At 38.5% G+C, this 16,229-nt stretch overlaps 1 protein-coding gene across 13 annotated transcripts in view; it reads right to left on the bottom strand.

The window, feature by feature from the left end:
* PPFIA4 (PPFI scaffold protein A4) overlaps positions 1-16,229 on the bottom strand; it is a 186,797-nt gene that overhangs the window by 11,704 nt on the left and 158,864 nt on the right. For 12 of the 13 annotated variants that reach the window (XR_016280398.1, XM_089514242.1, XM_089514244.1 and 9 more), the window contains 3 exons: positions 15,995-16,092; positions 14,539-14,714; positions 12,137-12,205 (listed from right to left, as the gene is read on the bottom strand). Coding sequence is in view for 12 of the 13 variants with exons in the window: in XM_089514242.1 (XP_089370368.1) it covers positions 12,137-12,205; positions 14,539-14,714; positions 15,995-16,092 (343 nt within the window). In the remaining variant the exon portion in view is untranslated. Of the gene's footprint in view, positions 1-11,213; positions 11,803-12,136; positions 12,206-14,538; positions 14,715-15,994; positions 16,093-16,229 lie in introns of those variants that run through there. The other variant, XM_089514249.1, reaches the window with a different exon arrangement.

The following is a 16,229-nucleotide window of genomic DNA, read 5'->3' as shown; positions in this document are numbered from 1 at the left end:
TTATACACAATAGAGATGCGGCAATGCTCTTGAACCACAAGGACACCCAGGAAAGCCCATAACAATATGACTTAGTTCATGATGCAACTCTATAATGGAAGATTTCAAATACGGTTGGCCCTCCATATCTACAGATTCTTATCCATGGATTCAGCTATCCACAGCTTGAAAATATTCCCAAAAGATACAAATTCCCAAAAGCAAATCTTGATTTTGCTATTGCATATAAGCAGCACCATTTGACTATGCCATTGTATATAATGGCATTTCAGCATCCATGGATTTTCATATCCATGGGGTGTGTGTGTGTGTGTGTGTGTCCTGGACCCAAACCCCAGTGGATGCATAGGGCCCACTGTATTTGCATATTCCACTACACCATTCAGCTAAAGGCTGAAGATCTGTGTAAATAGGAATGATTTTGGCTGCTGGAGAAAAGAGAGCAGGAAAGGTGCCAACTGAGCCTCCCTTGGGAGAGAGTGTCATTGCTCCCTCCCCTATTCTCACCAGATGAGCCTGTGCAGGTGGTGGAACAGAAAGAAAGTCCTCTCTCAAAAATCTTAAAACTCATGATTAATCCACACATAGAAATAATCTACTTTAACACTACTTTAACTGTCACGGCTTAATGTTATGGAATTCTGGTAATTGTAGTTTGTCGTGACATTAGAGTACCCTGACAGAGAAGGCTAAATCTCACAAAACTACATTTTCCAGAATTCTATAGCATTGATCCATTACAATTAAAGTGGCATCAACCTGGATTATTTCACCAGTGCAAATGCAGCCTCAGGTGGGCTCATATGGGGAAATATAGGCTTGCGCAAGGTTGGACCAATACATTGCACTGCTCAAACAGCATCCTCATTCATTCGTCAAGACACAAAGCTAACTGTTATTGTGGTAGAACAGTCAAAAAATCCCACAAGCACCTCTCCTTTTTCTCTCGCATTAATAATAAAATAATAAACTGTTTATTTATAGCCTGCTTTTCCTGGGAGATCAAAGCGGGTTACAACAGAGTACTACACAATGTACAATTTACAAACAGTATTCATATAAAAACCACAACAATACATCAGATTAATTAAAACAGAGTAAAAAGTTACAAGGTTAAAGCAACAATGATGTTCAGTGAAATCACTAATCATCAAAAACTTTTTCATTACACCCCAAATCTGCTTCCTGTGGCAGTAGCATCACTCTGCCCAATGAAGGGCTGGCCCTGGTCCTGAGCAAACCCTCCCAATACTTTCCCTATATTTTAAAAAAATATTTTTCTCTCATCTATACAGAGGAGCCCTGTTGCAATTTTTTTTCTCTAAATATTTGCCCCTTTTTTGTTTGTGGCAGCTGCTATTCCCTCCCAAAATGCCCTAGAAAGACTGCAAAGCATCTGAAAAGGAAAGGAAAATTTAAGTATAAAATGAGCTGTGTGAACCCCACCCCTGAAAAACTTCATTTTCCTAAAGTAGTCACTCCCGCCGCCCATAAATAAGGTGTAGAATTACCTGAGGCCATTTGTACAAAAGCTCTAGAAGCAGGTATAGGACAGTGTAAAGCAGAGGCCTCAAGCATGCTTTTATTGCAGAGGGCAAAAATGGCAAGTTTGTATACAGTAAGAAACTGTTCATCTCTTGTAAAACACACACAGGCCTACGTTCTAACATATTTCTTTCTCTCTTGTTTTACCAAAGTGTCTGAGGATAGGTTCTTATGTAGTATGAAGATGTGTGAGGATATTAGAGCTTTCCCCCACAGGCAGGTGGTGGTGGTCTTGGATGTCTCAAGTTTAAGGTAGAAGCCAACAGGCCATCCTTGGAGGAAACTGGAAATAGCCACCCAGAAGACTCTAGCTAAACTCTTTTTTGTTCAAAACCTAAGAGGTTGTGTGATCTCTCCACCTCAAATCATATGTAGTATGTACTCAAAAAGTGACTTAACCAATGGACAAAAATATTGTCAGTATAACGTACTGGAAGATAGGCACTGAGTAAAACAGTCTCAAGAGATCAATATACAAAGACGTGAAGTCTAAAAAACAAACAAACCTCTCCCTCCTAAAGGAATGGGTGCTAGACATGTGTTAGTAGGCTTTAGAAGTCAAAATATCAATTTCCAAAATCAAATCTAGGAGATCTAGGAAGCATACATCTAGCCTCCCTAGGTTCCACAAACTTGCTGTCGGAGAAAACATTAAGACCAAGAATTTATCCTGAAACAATAAACTCTTTGTTGGAAGGATATCATAAAGAAACTCTCAGGGAGCTGAGGTCCTATCCATTTAACATGATTTTTAAAAAGAAAACAAAAACCCTTTCACCCTCTTGACTTAACAGAGCAATTTAATATGTCTTAGAGTATCTATGAGATCAGGTTTTCTAAGATGCCAATCAGTAAACTGAATTTTAAAAAGGGTTCCATTTTCATACTAAATGAAGTTGATTTGCACTTACTATAGTCAAAAACACACTGCAGAAATAATCCAGTTTGAGACCGTTTTAACTGTCCTGGCTCAGGGCTATGGATTCCTGGGAATTGTAGTTTATCATGGCACTAGAGCTCTCTGACAGAGGTGACTAAATGTCTCACAAAACTGCAGCTCCCAAAATTTCCTAGCATTGAGCCAGGGCAGTTAAAGCAGTCTCAAACTGGATTATTTCTGCAGTATGTTTTGGTCTATGTTACCATCAGGACAAAATATAGAGAAGCAGAATGGTTTCCAATCAGCAAGAGGGTCAGGCATGACTGCATTTTACCAACCTATCTGTTTAACCTGTACACTGAGCAAATCATATGTAAAACAGGATTAGACTCGAAGGAAGGGACGTGAGAATTGGAGGAAGCAACATCAAAAATTTAAGGTATGTAGATGACACCATATTACTAGCAGAAAATAGCAAAGACTTTGCAAAATTACTGAGGAAAGTCAATAAAGGAAGTGCAAAGGCAAGTTTACAGTTGAAAACAAAAACAATGGCCACAGATAACTTTAAAGTAGACAATGAAAACACTGAAATAATTCAAGATTTTCCATACCTTGTCTTAGTCATTAATCAGAATGAAGATGACTAGGACTTGGAAGGAAAGCTATGAAGGAACTAGACAAGATCCTGAATTGTAAAGATACTAAAGTTTGGATTGTCCATGCCACTGTATTTCCAATTTTTATGCATGGTTGTGAATCCTGGACAGTGACGAGAGCTGAGAGGAAGAAAATCAACTTGAAATGTAATCCTGGAATAGAGTTCTACAAAGACAGAAAAAAAAATTGAGCAAATCAAGCCTGAATTTAGATAGCTGGGTATGTTTAGCCTGGAGAAGAGAAAGTTCAGAGATGATATTTGAAAGGATGTCATACTGAAGATGGAGTAGCTCCAGAGAATAGGATCCCGAGCAATGGATTCAAACTAAAGGAAGATTCCACCTCAACATTAGGAAGCACTTCTTGACAGTAAGAGCTGTTCGATGGAACATGCTCCCTTGGAAGATGGTGTAGTCTCCTTCTTTGGAGATTTTTAAACAGAGGCTGGATGGCTATTTGTTGGGGGTGTTTTGATTGATTATTCCTGCATGGAAGGGGATAGGATTTGATGGCCCTTGGGGTCTCTTCCAACTCTATGATTTTAACTCTCCCTAGAAGCCAGGATGACTATACTGAAACTATTGATCTTTGGACATATGAGAAGACATGACTTACTAGAAAAGACAATGCTTGGTAAGGTAGAAGACAGAAGAAAAAGAGGAAGACCTCATAATAGATGGGATAGAATCAACCAAAGATGCCATGGGCCTGTGTTTGCAAGACCTGTTGATGACAGAGTGACTTGGAGGTCTCATTCACAGGGTCACCATACGTTGAAGTAAACTTGACAGCAGCTAACAACAACAAATATTAGCATCCATTAAGGCTACTTTTTGTGTTGATGGTTAGCAAAACAAGTCCGACCCCTTTAAAATGGACTCCGGGCAAGCCAAAGGGGTTAAACATTAGGAATATCATGGTTGATATTCACTCATATACAACACCCTCAATTTTAAGAGATATTGAAGCATAATCCAAAATGGTGGTCTTAACATCAGAATCTCTGCTGTCTGGTTTACAATTAAAACAGATTGGCTTAATGAAGAACATGACTGGAGAGCTCTCTCTTTAGTAGGCATTGTTAACCATTTGGACCCTTATCAGAATGTCACAAAAACTATGGAACCCCTCCCCAGGAACCCCCCCAACACACAATTTTCAAAGTACAGTAACAGGAAGACAATAACATTAAATAGTTCTTTAGTTTTGTGTCCAGTTTGGAGACACCCTAAAGCCTACTTATGGACTCTCTAGGGGTTCATGGACCACAGGTTTAGAATGTAGGCTCTGTAGTGATGCCAGAGTTGTGGAGATCTCTCTCCAGGGAGTCTGATAAGTTCTTGTCTTTCCCTTTTCAGACTATGCTTCAAAAATGTTCTTACTTCAGAAAATGTTTTATAATCTACCCATTTGTTTTTGCTGTTTTACTATGTTCTGCTGAATTTTAGTGTTATACACTCTTATTTGTGTGCATAAATGGTGTCTTGAAAATCTTCACCTTGTTCAAGGAAAGAGAAATTGGGAAGACCATTTAATCAGATTTATCATGGGTAGGAGAAAACTTCTAACAGGTTTCTTATAGAGGCCCAGCACACTGCTAGTGGCAGTAGCTTCATGCTTTCCCCACTAGGACTGAAGCAGTATCTGCACTGCAGAAATAATCCATTTTGACAGAACTTTAACTGTTATGCTCCATCCTATGGAATCTTGGGATTTGTAGTTTAGTGAGATATTCAGCCTTTTCTGTTAGAGTGCTCTGGTGCCACTCCAAACTCCAAATCCCAGGATTCCATCGCACTGAGCCATGGCAGCTAAAGTAATGTCAAATTGGATTATTTCTGCAGTGTGGATCCAGTTTGAGATTATAAACCCAAGAAAAGAGGCTGATTGCATTTAAACTGCACTAGAAGTCTTTTTGGATGAAGAACACAGTAAAATGCTTTAATTTTTTAAAAGTGTGAGTTTAGGTGTTCGTTTTGCTGCAAGTGGCAGGAGCAGCAATTCTGTTGGCAGCCAGATGATTATTTTATACCTCTTGACCAAAACAGAAAGTAAAAACAGTAAGTAATATTCTGAAAAACTGTGGGATCAGAAGGGGGAAGCTGCTCAGCTGTACTCACAAAGACTGCTACCACACTGCAGAAATAATGCAGTTTGTCATCACTTTAACTGCCATGGCTCCATCCAATAGAACCCTGGGATTTGTAGTTTGCTGTGACACCAGAGCTCTCTGAGAGAGGAGGCTAAATACCTCAGAAATCTACAAATCTCAGAATTCCATAGCATTGAGCCATGGTAGTGCACATGGTGCCAAACTGCATTAATTCCACAGCATAGCTGAAGTAAGCTGCTTCAAAAATTGAGTTTTAGATCATGGTATACAATGTTTCAATAATAAAGACTAGGATAATAAAAACATGTTTAAAAAGAATCACCATTTTAGATTAAAATTGCTATTTCCTTATCTTTCTTAATTTGCTGTGAATAGTTCACTGAAGGACTGTCTTCTCAAAATGTGTTCTCTCAAGTAGAAAGCTTCCTGAGTGTTCCAGAGTTGGGGGCTATTGGGATTAGACCTTTTCCAGTCAGTGCATCCAGGCTCTGAACCTTTTGCCCATAGAATCATAGAGTTGGAAGAGACTGCAAGGGGCATCCAGTCCAACCCTCTGCCATGCAGGAAATCTCTATCAAAGCATCCCTGACAGATGGTCATCCAGCCTCTGTTTGAAGACCTCTAAGGAAGGAGACTCCACTACACTCCGAGGGAGTTTGTTCCACTGTCAAACAGTCCTTACTATCAGGAAGTTCCTTCTAATGTTGAGGTGGAATCTCTTTTCCTGCAGCTTGCATCCACTGCTCCGGGTCCTAGTCTCTGGAGCAGCAGAAAACAAGCTAGTTCCCTCCTCAACATGACATCCCTTCAAATATTTAAACAGGGCTATCATATCACCTCTTAACCTTCTCTTCTCCAGGCTAAACATCCCCAGCTCTTTAAGTCGTTCCTCATAGGACATGGTTTCCAGACCACCATTTTAGTCGCCCTCCTTTGGACATGCTCCAGTTTTTCAACATCTTTTTTAAATTGTGGTGCCCAGAACGGGACACAATATTCCAGGTGGGGCCTGATCAGAGCAGAATAGAGTGGAACTATTACTTCCTTTGATCTAGACACTATACTTCTATTGATGCAGCCCAGGGAAGTCCATCTTCCTCCTTCTCTGATGGTCTTCTGTCATGATGTGAAAGCCTTCAGATTTGCTTGACTAAAACTTGCTTACTTTACTAACCATTCATCTGCTGCTGTTTCTCTCTCTCTTTTTTCTCTTGGAAAGAGGTCCTTTATGTATATGTAATGTACTGTTGCAACTCAAAATATTTTCAGAAGGCTCCTGAAACTGAGCAGTTAGAAGGCACTGTGCAGGTAACCCACCTTTTTCGCCTTAATGGATTTTTCATAGTAAGAAAAAAGCCCATACCAGGGATGGAAAAACAAGGGTGAAAACAGTAAGTGAATGTAATTGTCTTTAGCACCTGTGAAATTTCAGTGAATGGCACAGGATAGTGATGTGATAAAAGATTTGTCTGGATCATCAGGTCATGCATTTTAATTGTATCTTTTGTTATGTTTCACTTGTTTTGTTAGCCATTTTTTTGAAAGACAGGATATAAATGTTTTAGATAAAACTCTTGCTTCTGTTGCACTAATGATGTGCTACATTATCATGCAAGTGACATTTCTACTCTCTGTTCCATGATGAAATCTTAGTGTTCAAGTCAGAAGTAGGGGCTGCGTAGCCCTTCTGATATTGCTGGACTGCATGTTACAACAACTCCAGCAGCAGGAATGTTGGGAATTGCAACAACATCTGGAAGGCAGTATAGTTCCCATCTCATTTAAAATTTGACACTGTGTGTGTAACACTGCCATATTACCTTCAACCTACACATGTTATCTATTTTCCTTCAGCTTGTTTCAGTAACAGAATGATGTTCTTTGATCATACTAAATATGTATCTCATACAAAATGCTATTCTCCCCCTCACAAAACAAATCAATGGCTCCCCGCCCCCAAGACTATAGGATTTTGCTATGAAAGAGATCACTTTCTGTTTATTTTATTTAGGTATTTCTAATATGTTTTTTAAGGTTAAAGCCTTCAAGGAATGGCTTACAACAGCTGTGATAATATAAATACAGTTTGAAAATCAATAAATATTCAGTCACACTCCTCTACATCAGGGTGAGCAACTGTGGAAGGCTACAGAACTGCATTGGTCTCCCGCTAGACCTCAGAGAGCCTCATCCTCTGCTTCCACATATTCTCTAGATAAGCGGTTCCCAACCTGTGCTCCAAGGAGACCTTAGGGCTCAGGGTGCGCTTCCCAGGTGCTTCCCAGCCACTCCAGGAAAATGAAAGAAAGAAAAATTGAATGAGGTTAAATAAGTATATACTCTTATATATACACTCATCATTCCACATTTGTGGCTGACTTTTATGGATTTGATTATTCGCAGATTTTATTAATATGTTGTCTTTAGGAATATCTAGGTCCACCAGCCAATTCTATGGTCAACTTTAACCAAAAGTCACACTGAAGGACCTAGAGATTAATATAGAGAACATTCCATTAGGCATTTGTAGCTCCTCCAGTGCAATTCTAAAGTCAATGACTAGCACATGTTGACCACAGAGTTGTGCTGAAGCACCCAGATATTCCTAGAGAGGTATTCTCTCAGGTAAAAACATAGTGTTTTTGTTGTGTTTTTTCCACATTCATGGGGTTTCTGTGCCCTTGACCCCAGCAAATATGGAGGGATGAGTGTACTCCTAAATGCCATTAACTTGTAAGATAGGGTAGGCCTCTTAGGGGCTTCGCCATAGAAATAAGGGCTCTGCAAGTCAAAAAGTTTGGGAATCCCTGCTCTTGTGGGTATGGGAGCATTTTTACCATATTTTCAGATTTTCCTGGGCCATTTTAGGACTAAGAGAGCCCCTTTTTTAACACAGTGTATGAAAGTAACCTGTTCATGCCCTGCTTAAAAAAAAAGAAGCTTTTCTAGAGTCAAATTAATCCAGGTTCCTGCCATGTGGTGAAAATGCCACCATGCCCCCAGAAGCCTGGAGGCCTCCATATATGGTGAAAATGTCTTCCCCCACACCTCAAAAACCACTGTGGGGCATTTTGAGCAAGAAATATAGACTCCCCCCATGAAACTCTGGGGGGCACAAGCAGCCTGTTGGTTACACTTTGCTCACTCTTCTCCTACATGTTCCCTTAGTGTCTCCCTGTTCTAAGGTTCCAGGATACAATCATGTTAGAGAAGTTTGGGCAGTGGAGAACAAAAATCTGGATTGGATCATCTCTGAGATTTTTTGAAGATGTTTGCTATGGTGCACAGGCCTTAACAAATTAGAAACAGATGAACATAGGTCTTTGAGATATAGGATTCATCTCAGGTTCCATGTCAAACAAGAGCTGAGGAGTAAAGTGCCAATCAAGGCATAATACATAATGCTGCCACTCATATCTTAGCCTGACTTGGAACTCATTCCATTGGAGCCCACTGGCTGTCTGGGTGGCGATAGCTGCCCATGACCTTATGAAAATTTCTTAACTGAGCTGTCTATTCTGTAGCTCCAGTGGTTCACCATATACACAAAAATCAAAGGAGTTCTGGGTACTGCTACAAATAGAAATTTGAAGACAATGTCGATTTGCAAGTTATACTACCCTCCCCCCTTGTCTGGCAACTCAGTTTTCTCTCCCCAATCCTTCCTTCTGATGTAGCACACTGCCTCTCTGGTACACTTATTTATCTTGACTACTGGAAATGACTGAAAGCTCAGCAATGCAGTTGCTGAAAGAGATGCCAAACTAATCACTCCCTCTCAGAGCTGAAATTTGGTTGGTGGGAGAAAATGTATCAACACAGAGAGTATGAGGAATCTTCCCTACCTCATATTCTTTGTGTTTCTACAGTTGCTCCCCAACTATATCTCACCCACCACAGTAACATACTGAAATCAACTACAATTTACTGGACTAAGTATTAAATTCATATTGGCCAAACACAGGCTTGCTTATTTTCAAAAGGTATACATTCTCCCCCCAGCAATGCTTCTAGGGTGTTTACCAAAAGTAAGTACAACAGCAAATTACAACAATGTTACATTCTGGGGCAATAATAATGTTTAAACCTGGCACCAGAAACAAAATAATACTGGTGCCTGCAAAATTTCAGGTTGGAATTCAAATATGATTTATATACACATGTGCTCCTTTTTTGGTTAGTAGTACCATTGGTCACTTTGTGACAACCATTCAGAACATCCACTTCCATTCCTGAAGAGGAGACTGTAAGTTTCTTCACAGTTATTTGAATGGATACCTACCAGTAGAGTGAATTCCAAGAGACCACTGTACTTACCTATACATCACTATCTCAAAAGATCTGATGTCACAGAATCCAATGTATCAAAACTGGCTGAAATCTCACTATATAATGAAAAATTAAATATGCAAGCTTCTTTTTCTGCTCTATATTTGTTCCCTACCCTCCATAACATTTTTAAAACCTGGTGTAGGAAAAATACAAGAGCCAGCTTGGCGTAGTGGTTTGAGGATTGGACTACAACTTGGGAGACTAGGGTTCAATTCCCTGCTAGACCATGGAAACTCACCAGGTAACTCTGGCAAGTCGCACATATTCAGCCCTAGAACATTCCTCAGTAGGGTTGCCATAAGCAAGAAATTACTTGAAAGCACACAAGAACAAAGGGGAAAAATACAGAGTCCATTCTATCATATGTCCAATTAATATAAGATAAGAGGTTCATAAAGGGCAATCCATTTTATTAGTATATAATTATCACAGGGATATTTGTGTTTAGAAGCTAATGGGCAAAAGTTGCCAAACGTGTACAACTGTGACAGAACACAGATAATATTTTTAGAGATGATGGTACATACATTTGTCATTCGCTCTCTCACAAATCTTGGAAAATATATCCGAACAGACAAACCAAAATAAAGCTGCTTCGGGTCACTTTGGAAGTATGCTGTTTAAATGCTGCATGCATCCTAAGAAGCCATCCTAAGGACTGGAGCACAGCTTTGGTGCAGCTTCTGGCCTCTTAAGATGCGTGTGTCATTTAAACAGCATACCTCCAAAGTGACCCAAAGCAGCTTTATTTTGGTCTGTCTGTTCGGGCCCATATATTAACAAGTCTCCAGCAGAAGCATATCTTTAGGTTCCGTTCCCAGGATGCCATTTTGTGGTGCCTGAAACTTGCCAAATATTTCACCAAATCCCCATATTCAAATAAAATGTGTGTGCATGTATACACACACACACACACACATAAATTCAGCCCAATTTCAGATTCAACCCACACAAACTACATAAAATATGTTGTGTGGTTTGGTTCCCCTTACCACTCATTACTTTCCACAATCCAGAACATCCAAGAAAATTGTTGAAAACACCTTTATGCTGGATTCTGAAACCAGAAGGATAATGCTACCACTTCCAGTCACAACAGTGTGGCCTGTCCAAGGAGGTGATTCTATCCCCTTTTGCAGATGCCTGCCCCTTGACTATATCTTCATGAGACACACATGCTTACTTTTGCTCTTGGAATGCTACTATGCATATTATAGGCATTTTTTTAAAAAAAATACAGTACTCTGTCCCATGGCCCATTTTGGTGGCATAATAACTCCACTCCAAAATAGCTGCTTGCTTAGATAATCATTCAGATGTGTAGTGGAATTAAAAGAAATAAAGGAATAAAAGGTATGTTAAAATTACTCCAAAATATGGAACTCATTCAGGAATTGGTATCCTTTCTGTTTGAGCCACTAATTTCCACAAAGATTCAAGACTCAAAAGGATTCTGCATAGCCTGTGTTGGGCTGGGCTACTGTCATATATAGTTTGGCACTTGGATGATTGACAGAATAGTATCTTCTATAGTTTCAAAATATTTCAGAAGGCACCATGTCTCCACCTCCCACCTTCCCTCTCTCCATTAGGTTCCACAAAAACTGTGTTGATATTTTTTCAATCAGATAGTCTTGTATGTATAGCAAGATATTTGCACATTTTGAAATTAAAGAAACTCTTCAATATATTTCCAGTCCAGTGTTTACATTTATTGACTGACTAATACAAATAACTTTGGTACATCAAGCAGTGTGACACTGATTCACAAAGCATACAAATGATTTTCCTCCAGAGTAGTTTGACTGAAAACTTGCTTCTGTTACAGTAGTAGGACACTTTATTTCATTCTTGACAAAGGAGAGCAGCTCCACATCTCATGGGATTTGATTCACAGGAGAAATGATAACGGAAAGCTACGAGGTCCCAGCTGAAGTCAGAAGTGTCTCCAACATCACTGGTCTTCAGAGCTTTGTCCAGAGTAGTTTAAAAACACATATGGTTGCTACTACTTCTTAGGGAACAAACTCCATAGTCCACCGACCAAAGTTTTGTCTACAGACAGACTTGTACCATTTTGACTAGTGGATTGAATGTAAATGTATGCAAAACCATATGACTGCTGAGATTTTAATCATGTTTATCTGAAAGAGGTGTAAGCTAAAACTAACACAGGGACATCCACACAGGGATGCTTTATTTATATAGTATTTCCTAAAAGAACAGGTTTGCTGGAGATAATTCCCTAGTTCATGACATCAAGCAGAGTTCCCTTGTAGATTAAAAAAAGAAAAGCAAACAGTATGGGTTCTGTTTAGCACCAATCCTTCCTCTTACAAGAAATAAAGGGATGGCCTCTGCTGTAACTCTTCCTCACCATGCAGTTTTGTAGCCATATCTGTTTGCAACCTGGAATCTCCCTAGCTTAGCATATCCATTCTCACTTTTCCTACACAGAAATTGAGCAAGGTGCTGTTCCTTAAGTGCAAACCCAATCCTATTTCCAGTATTCCATTTGCTTCACTGGTTTTTTAGCTGATCGTATGAGCCCAATATTTATCAAATTCCCAGTATGATTTAGTCAGAGGATAGTACTTTGTACTCACATCATCAAGCCTCCTATCAGTGCCCAAGGCAAGCAGGTTGTTGAATTCTCTCTCCATCACCTGCCGTGCCTGAAAATAACATCAGATAAGCCAAAATACAGTAATATATCAAAAGGAAATAATCCTGAAAACTACTGTAGCACCATCTGACATATCTCACATTTATTTACAAAAGAATTCGCATATGGACTTTCCATTTCAATGATACATGGTATAAGTCAATTACAGTATAATCATCATTCTTCTATGAAAGAAATAAGAATGAATTAAATTTCTGGGTGAGCTTTCAGGAAGCAAACAGGAGAGGGTCATTTACTTTCATGCCTTGTTCATAGCCTTCTCAGAGCATGAACTGGCTGAAATGAGAAACAAAATACTAGACTACATAGATCATTTGTTCATTTAATTAAAAAGTTCTGACCTGTTTCACTGGTAGGAATCAAACAAGCAAGGAAAGATGAAAGGCCAAGTACTATAATCAGTGGAGGAATGGAGAAGAGGGGAAAGCAAAGAAAAGGAGGAAGCACAACTTTGTTTCCAAGTTGCTATGCCTTCTTAGTACATTCAGGAGTGGGGTGGGGTGCTCAATCAATGTCGCTGCTTCAGTTTGCCTCACAAAAGCAGTACAAAGAAGACCTGGGAAAAATGGTGGCTAGGAAAGAAAAGCAGCTGTGGTGATGGTAATGAGCAAGTGTTGCCATCACCAGCTATGCCTGCAGAGCACTTGGAGGGGGAAAAGAGGTGTCTCCCCTCAGTCACTGCTTCCCCACCAAAGATAGTTCAGTTGTTGATATGGTGAATGCAAAAAATGATAGCTTGTCTATCTTTGTGCTAGTTCCCCCTCTTTATGGTAGTTTGATGTTTGCCAGTCAAACAGGTCTGAACTTTTCAAAAAAGGAATGAAGGAAGGGACATTTTACATCAGGCTTTATTCTTTAACAGGAAGGAAGGAAGGAAGGAAGGAAGGAAGGAAGGAAGGAAGGAAGGAAGGACTATACTTCTGATCCTGAAGCCAAGTAAGAAGCAAATCCAAGATTTAATGTGCACATCAATGCCTGTTTATTAGGAAGTAAGTTCCACAAGTTAGCCACTGTTTGTGAGATAATGAAGAGTAAGTTTGAGAAAAGTACTAAGACAGTCACATGGAGAGTATTATTTTAAAAATCTGTAATACTATTATTTAATTGTTTAATTAATAAATAAAATTATGAAAATCAAAATGCAAATGAAAGGTTGGGGCTCAAATGTACAGTCAGCTGGAAAAATGGCCGCTTGGTCTGCTACTGTTGTCTTCTTACATTAATTCATAAAAGCAAAACTCTTTTGATTATGAGGATATGGAAGAAATCCTTACAACGTGGCATAAAACACCAAGGCTCTGGGACAAGTGTACTGCTACAGGATTATTCCCATGCCTGCTTCTACAAGATCAAAGTTAGATCTAATTTTCATGAGTTCCTGAGCATTGTAGGTATGGATTTTTGAAAAAGGGGTGAATCTTAGAAGTTAGTTCAAAGTGGCACTAGCAGATGTGAGGGTGGCCACTGTTCGGACAGCTACCCACTTTTAACAGTTCAGTGACTGGTTCTCCAACATCTTTTTACTGAGAGGTAGGAAGCAAATAGAACAATGGTTCAAAAACTGGAAGAACAATAATATAGAAAAGGAAAAAATATATGCAATTTGAACAAATAATTCAGAAAGGAAAAAATTAGAGGAAAATTAAAATATGAAAGGAATAATTAGCAAAATTTATAAAATATTAATGGAAAATAAAAGAAAAAAATAAACAAAAATATTTGGGGAAAGATATGGGAAGAAGAATTAGGATGTAAATTTTATGAAAATGAATGGAATACAATTTGGGAACAAAGACATCGGAAAAATCTATCGGTACGAATTAAGGAAAATTATTATAAGCTGATCTGGAAATGGTACTTAACACTTCTTTTTACTGAGAGGTAGGAAGCCTGGAGAACAGAGGAAACATTAATGTGTGTGATTGGGCTGTGTGACTGAAAGCAAAAAAATCTGGACTAGTCTGTTTAGTTGTAAATAAAATGTTGGTAAAATAAATAGAAAGTGGGAGGGGGGAGGCAAGGAAGATACCTGGATAAAATTAGGAAATTACTAGAGTGGTACAGGATAGAGCTAAATTAATGGAAAGCAGGTGATGTGTAAAGAGTGAAGCAGCAGTTGAATATTATAAAAGAAGTTTACAAGAACTCTTATTTTTCACAGTGGCTAGAATTGCATCTTTAGACAGAAACATGTAAACTTTACCCCATTGTGGGAGAAAGGCAGGATATAAATCTTTGAAATAAATAAATAAATAAATAAATAAATAAATAAATAAATAAATAAATAAATTTGTAAACATCAGTGCAAATATTTCTTCCTACCTGAGTGTTTTGAGTTGGTATTTGTAACACAAGTGCCAGACTATTATAATCAAAATTTTCATCCAAAGCTATGAGTGCTCCATGGACTCCACTCTCAATAATGTTGTTGGCATACTCTCTAAGCCCAATAGATTGAATCCAGTGAATTACTTGATCATTGGTCCAGACTAATACATCTAGAAGACAGTGGAGTCATATATTCAGGACAAATGTAACTACCATTGGGAATATTTAAGCTCAGTAAATTCCTTGGTAGGAAAAAATGTTAATTATACATTGTTTTGGCATCTGTAATACAGTGGACCCTTGTTATACGCTGGGGTTTGGTTTCAAGATCCCCCATGGATAACAAAATCCGTGGATGCTCAAGTCCCATTAAATATAATGACATAGTAAACTGGTGTCCCTTATAAAAATGGAAAATCAAAGTTTGATATTTGAAATTTATACTTTTTTTGAAATCTGTGTATAAAAAGGGCCAACTGTATAAGCAATAAGGTTAAAGAAGGACAGTCCAGCTTGTGTAAACAAATAGCTCATAGGGTTTCCAGCAGTTTATCCCTGAGAAAATAAACATTGCTCCTCAAACTCTACAGTTTCAGCACACTCATTTGTTTAGTGCCATATATGAAACTCAAGATAGCTGGTTCAAGACTTTAGCACTATCATTCAGGAGTAAAAAACAGAGAGGAGAAGGGCAGTGATCAAAACAAACCAACAACTTTCATATGGCACAGAAGAAACTTCAAATTAGTGCCAAGCACACTTTGCTGGGATGATCATTCAATACGAAGAGGTTGTTCCTGGATCAAACTTGGCTAGCTTGAGATGGTAGGAAGACCTGGAGGAGGTTTTTTGAGAAAGAACTACCAGATAGGTTTAAGTGGCAAAATACACTACCATTAGACAGCTAACCTATGTAATCAGGAATATTTACTTCATTTACTAGCAGATAAACAATTAATCAAAAATTATTTCATTAACAAATAACAACCTTTTTATATGTTTAGAAACTTGAAATTACTGGTTCTAGGGAAAGGAGCTATCAACCAAAATTCTCCTTTCGGGTCATCTCTTTAATGAAGATAACTTTGGGAGAATTTTTATATGCCAAATAAAAGTAAAAAACAAAACAAAATCCCTGCAAAAACAAAGGAGCACGACATAACAAAGGAGACATTGGGGAAAAGGACCAATGAAGCAATGAATTCTGGAAATATTATGAACTTCTAGTATACATTATGTACAGATTAAAATTTTACTGAAAAATTATTGATTAGAACATTTCTAGAAGTTAAGGAGGTAGATGGGATATCAACCTCCTGTCCTAACAACTGAAAAGGTCGACTCTGAAAACAGCATTGATCACATTTCAAGAAGGGAGAATAGGATGAAACTTTGTTAAGTTTTATGGAATGATTGTTTTGCATTTGCAATGGGCTGCACTGTTACTTACCTTTAATTTCATGGTGGCTTTCTTCCCGCCTCCTCTCCAGCTCCTTTCTATCATAATTCAGTCTCTTCAGGCACATAATACCATACTGTAGGCTTGTTCTGCAACAATATGAAACATCACTTATTTCAAGGCATTTCATACTAAAGCTCCATGTCCCATTTGAAACATGAATTAAATAATGCAGTGTATCAATCTTAGATCATTGTATAATCCACAACCCTAAGTGTTGCTCTGT

This window comes from Sceloporus occidentalis, unplaced genomic scaffold, assembly GCF_023333645.1.
Source record: "Sceloporus occidentalis isolate IW3139 unplaced genomic scaffold, rSceOcc1.0.p SCAF_3, whole genome shotgun sequence".
In the NCBI taxonomy this organism is placed as follows: Eukaryota; Metazoa; Chordata; class Lepidosauria; order Squamata; family Phrynosomatidae; genus Sceloporus; species Sceloporus occidentalis.
Note: the sequence above shows the minus strand (reverse complement) of the source record. Positions and strands in the feature narration are given on the sequence as shown.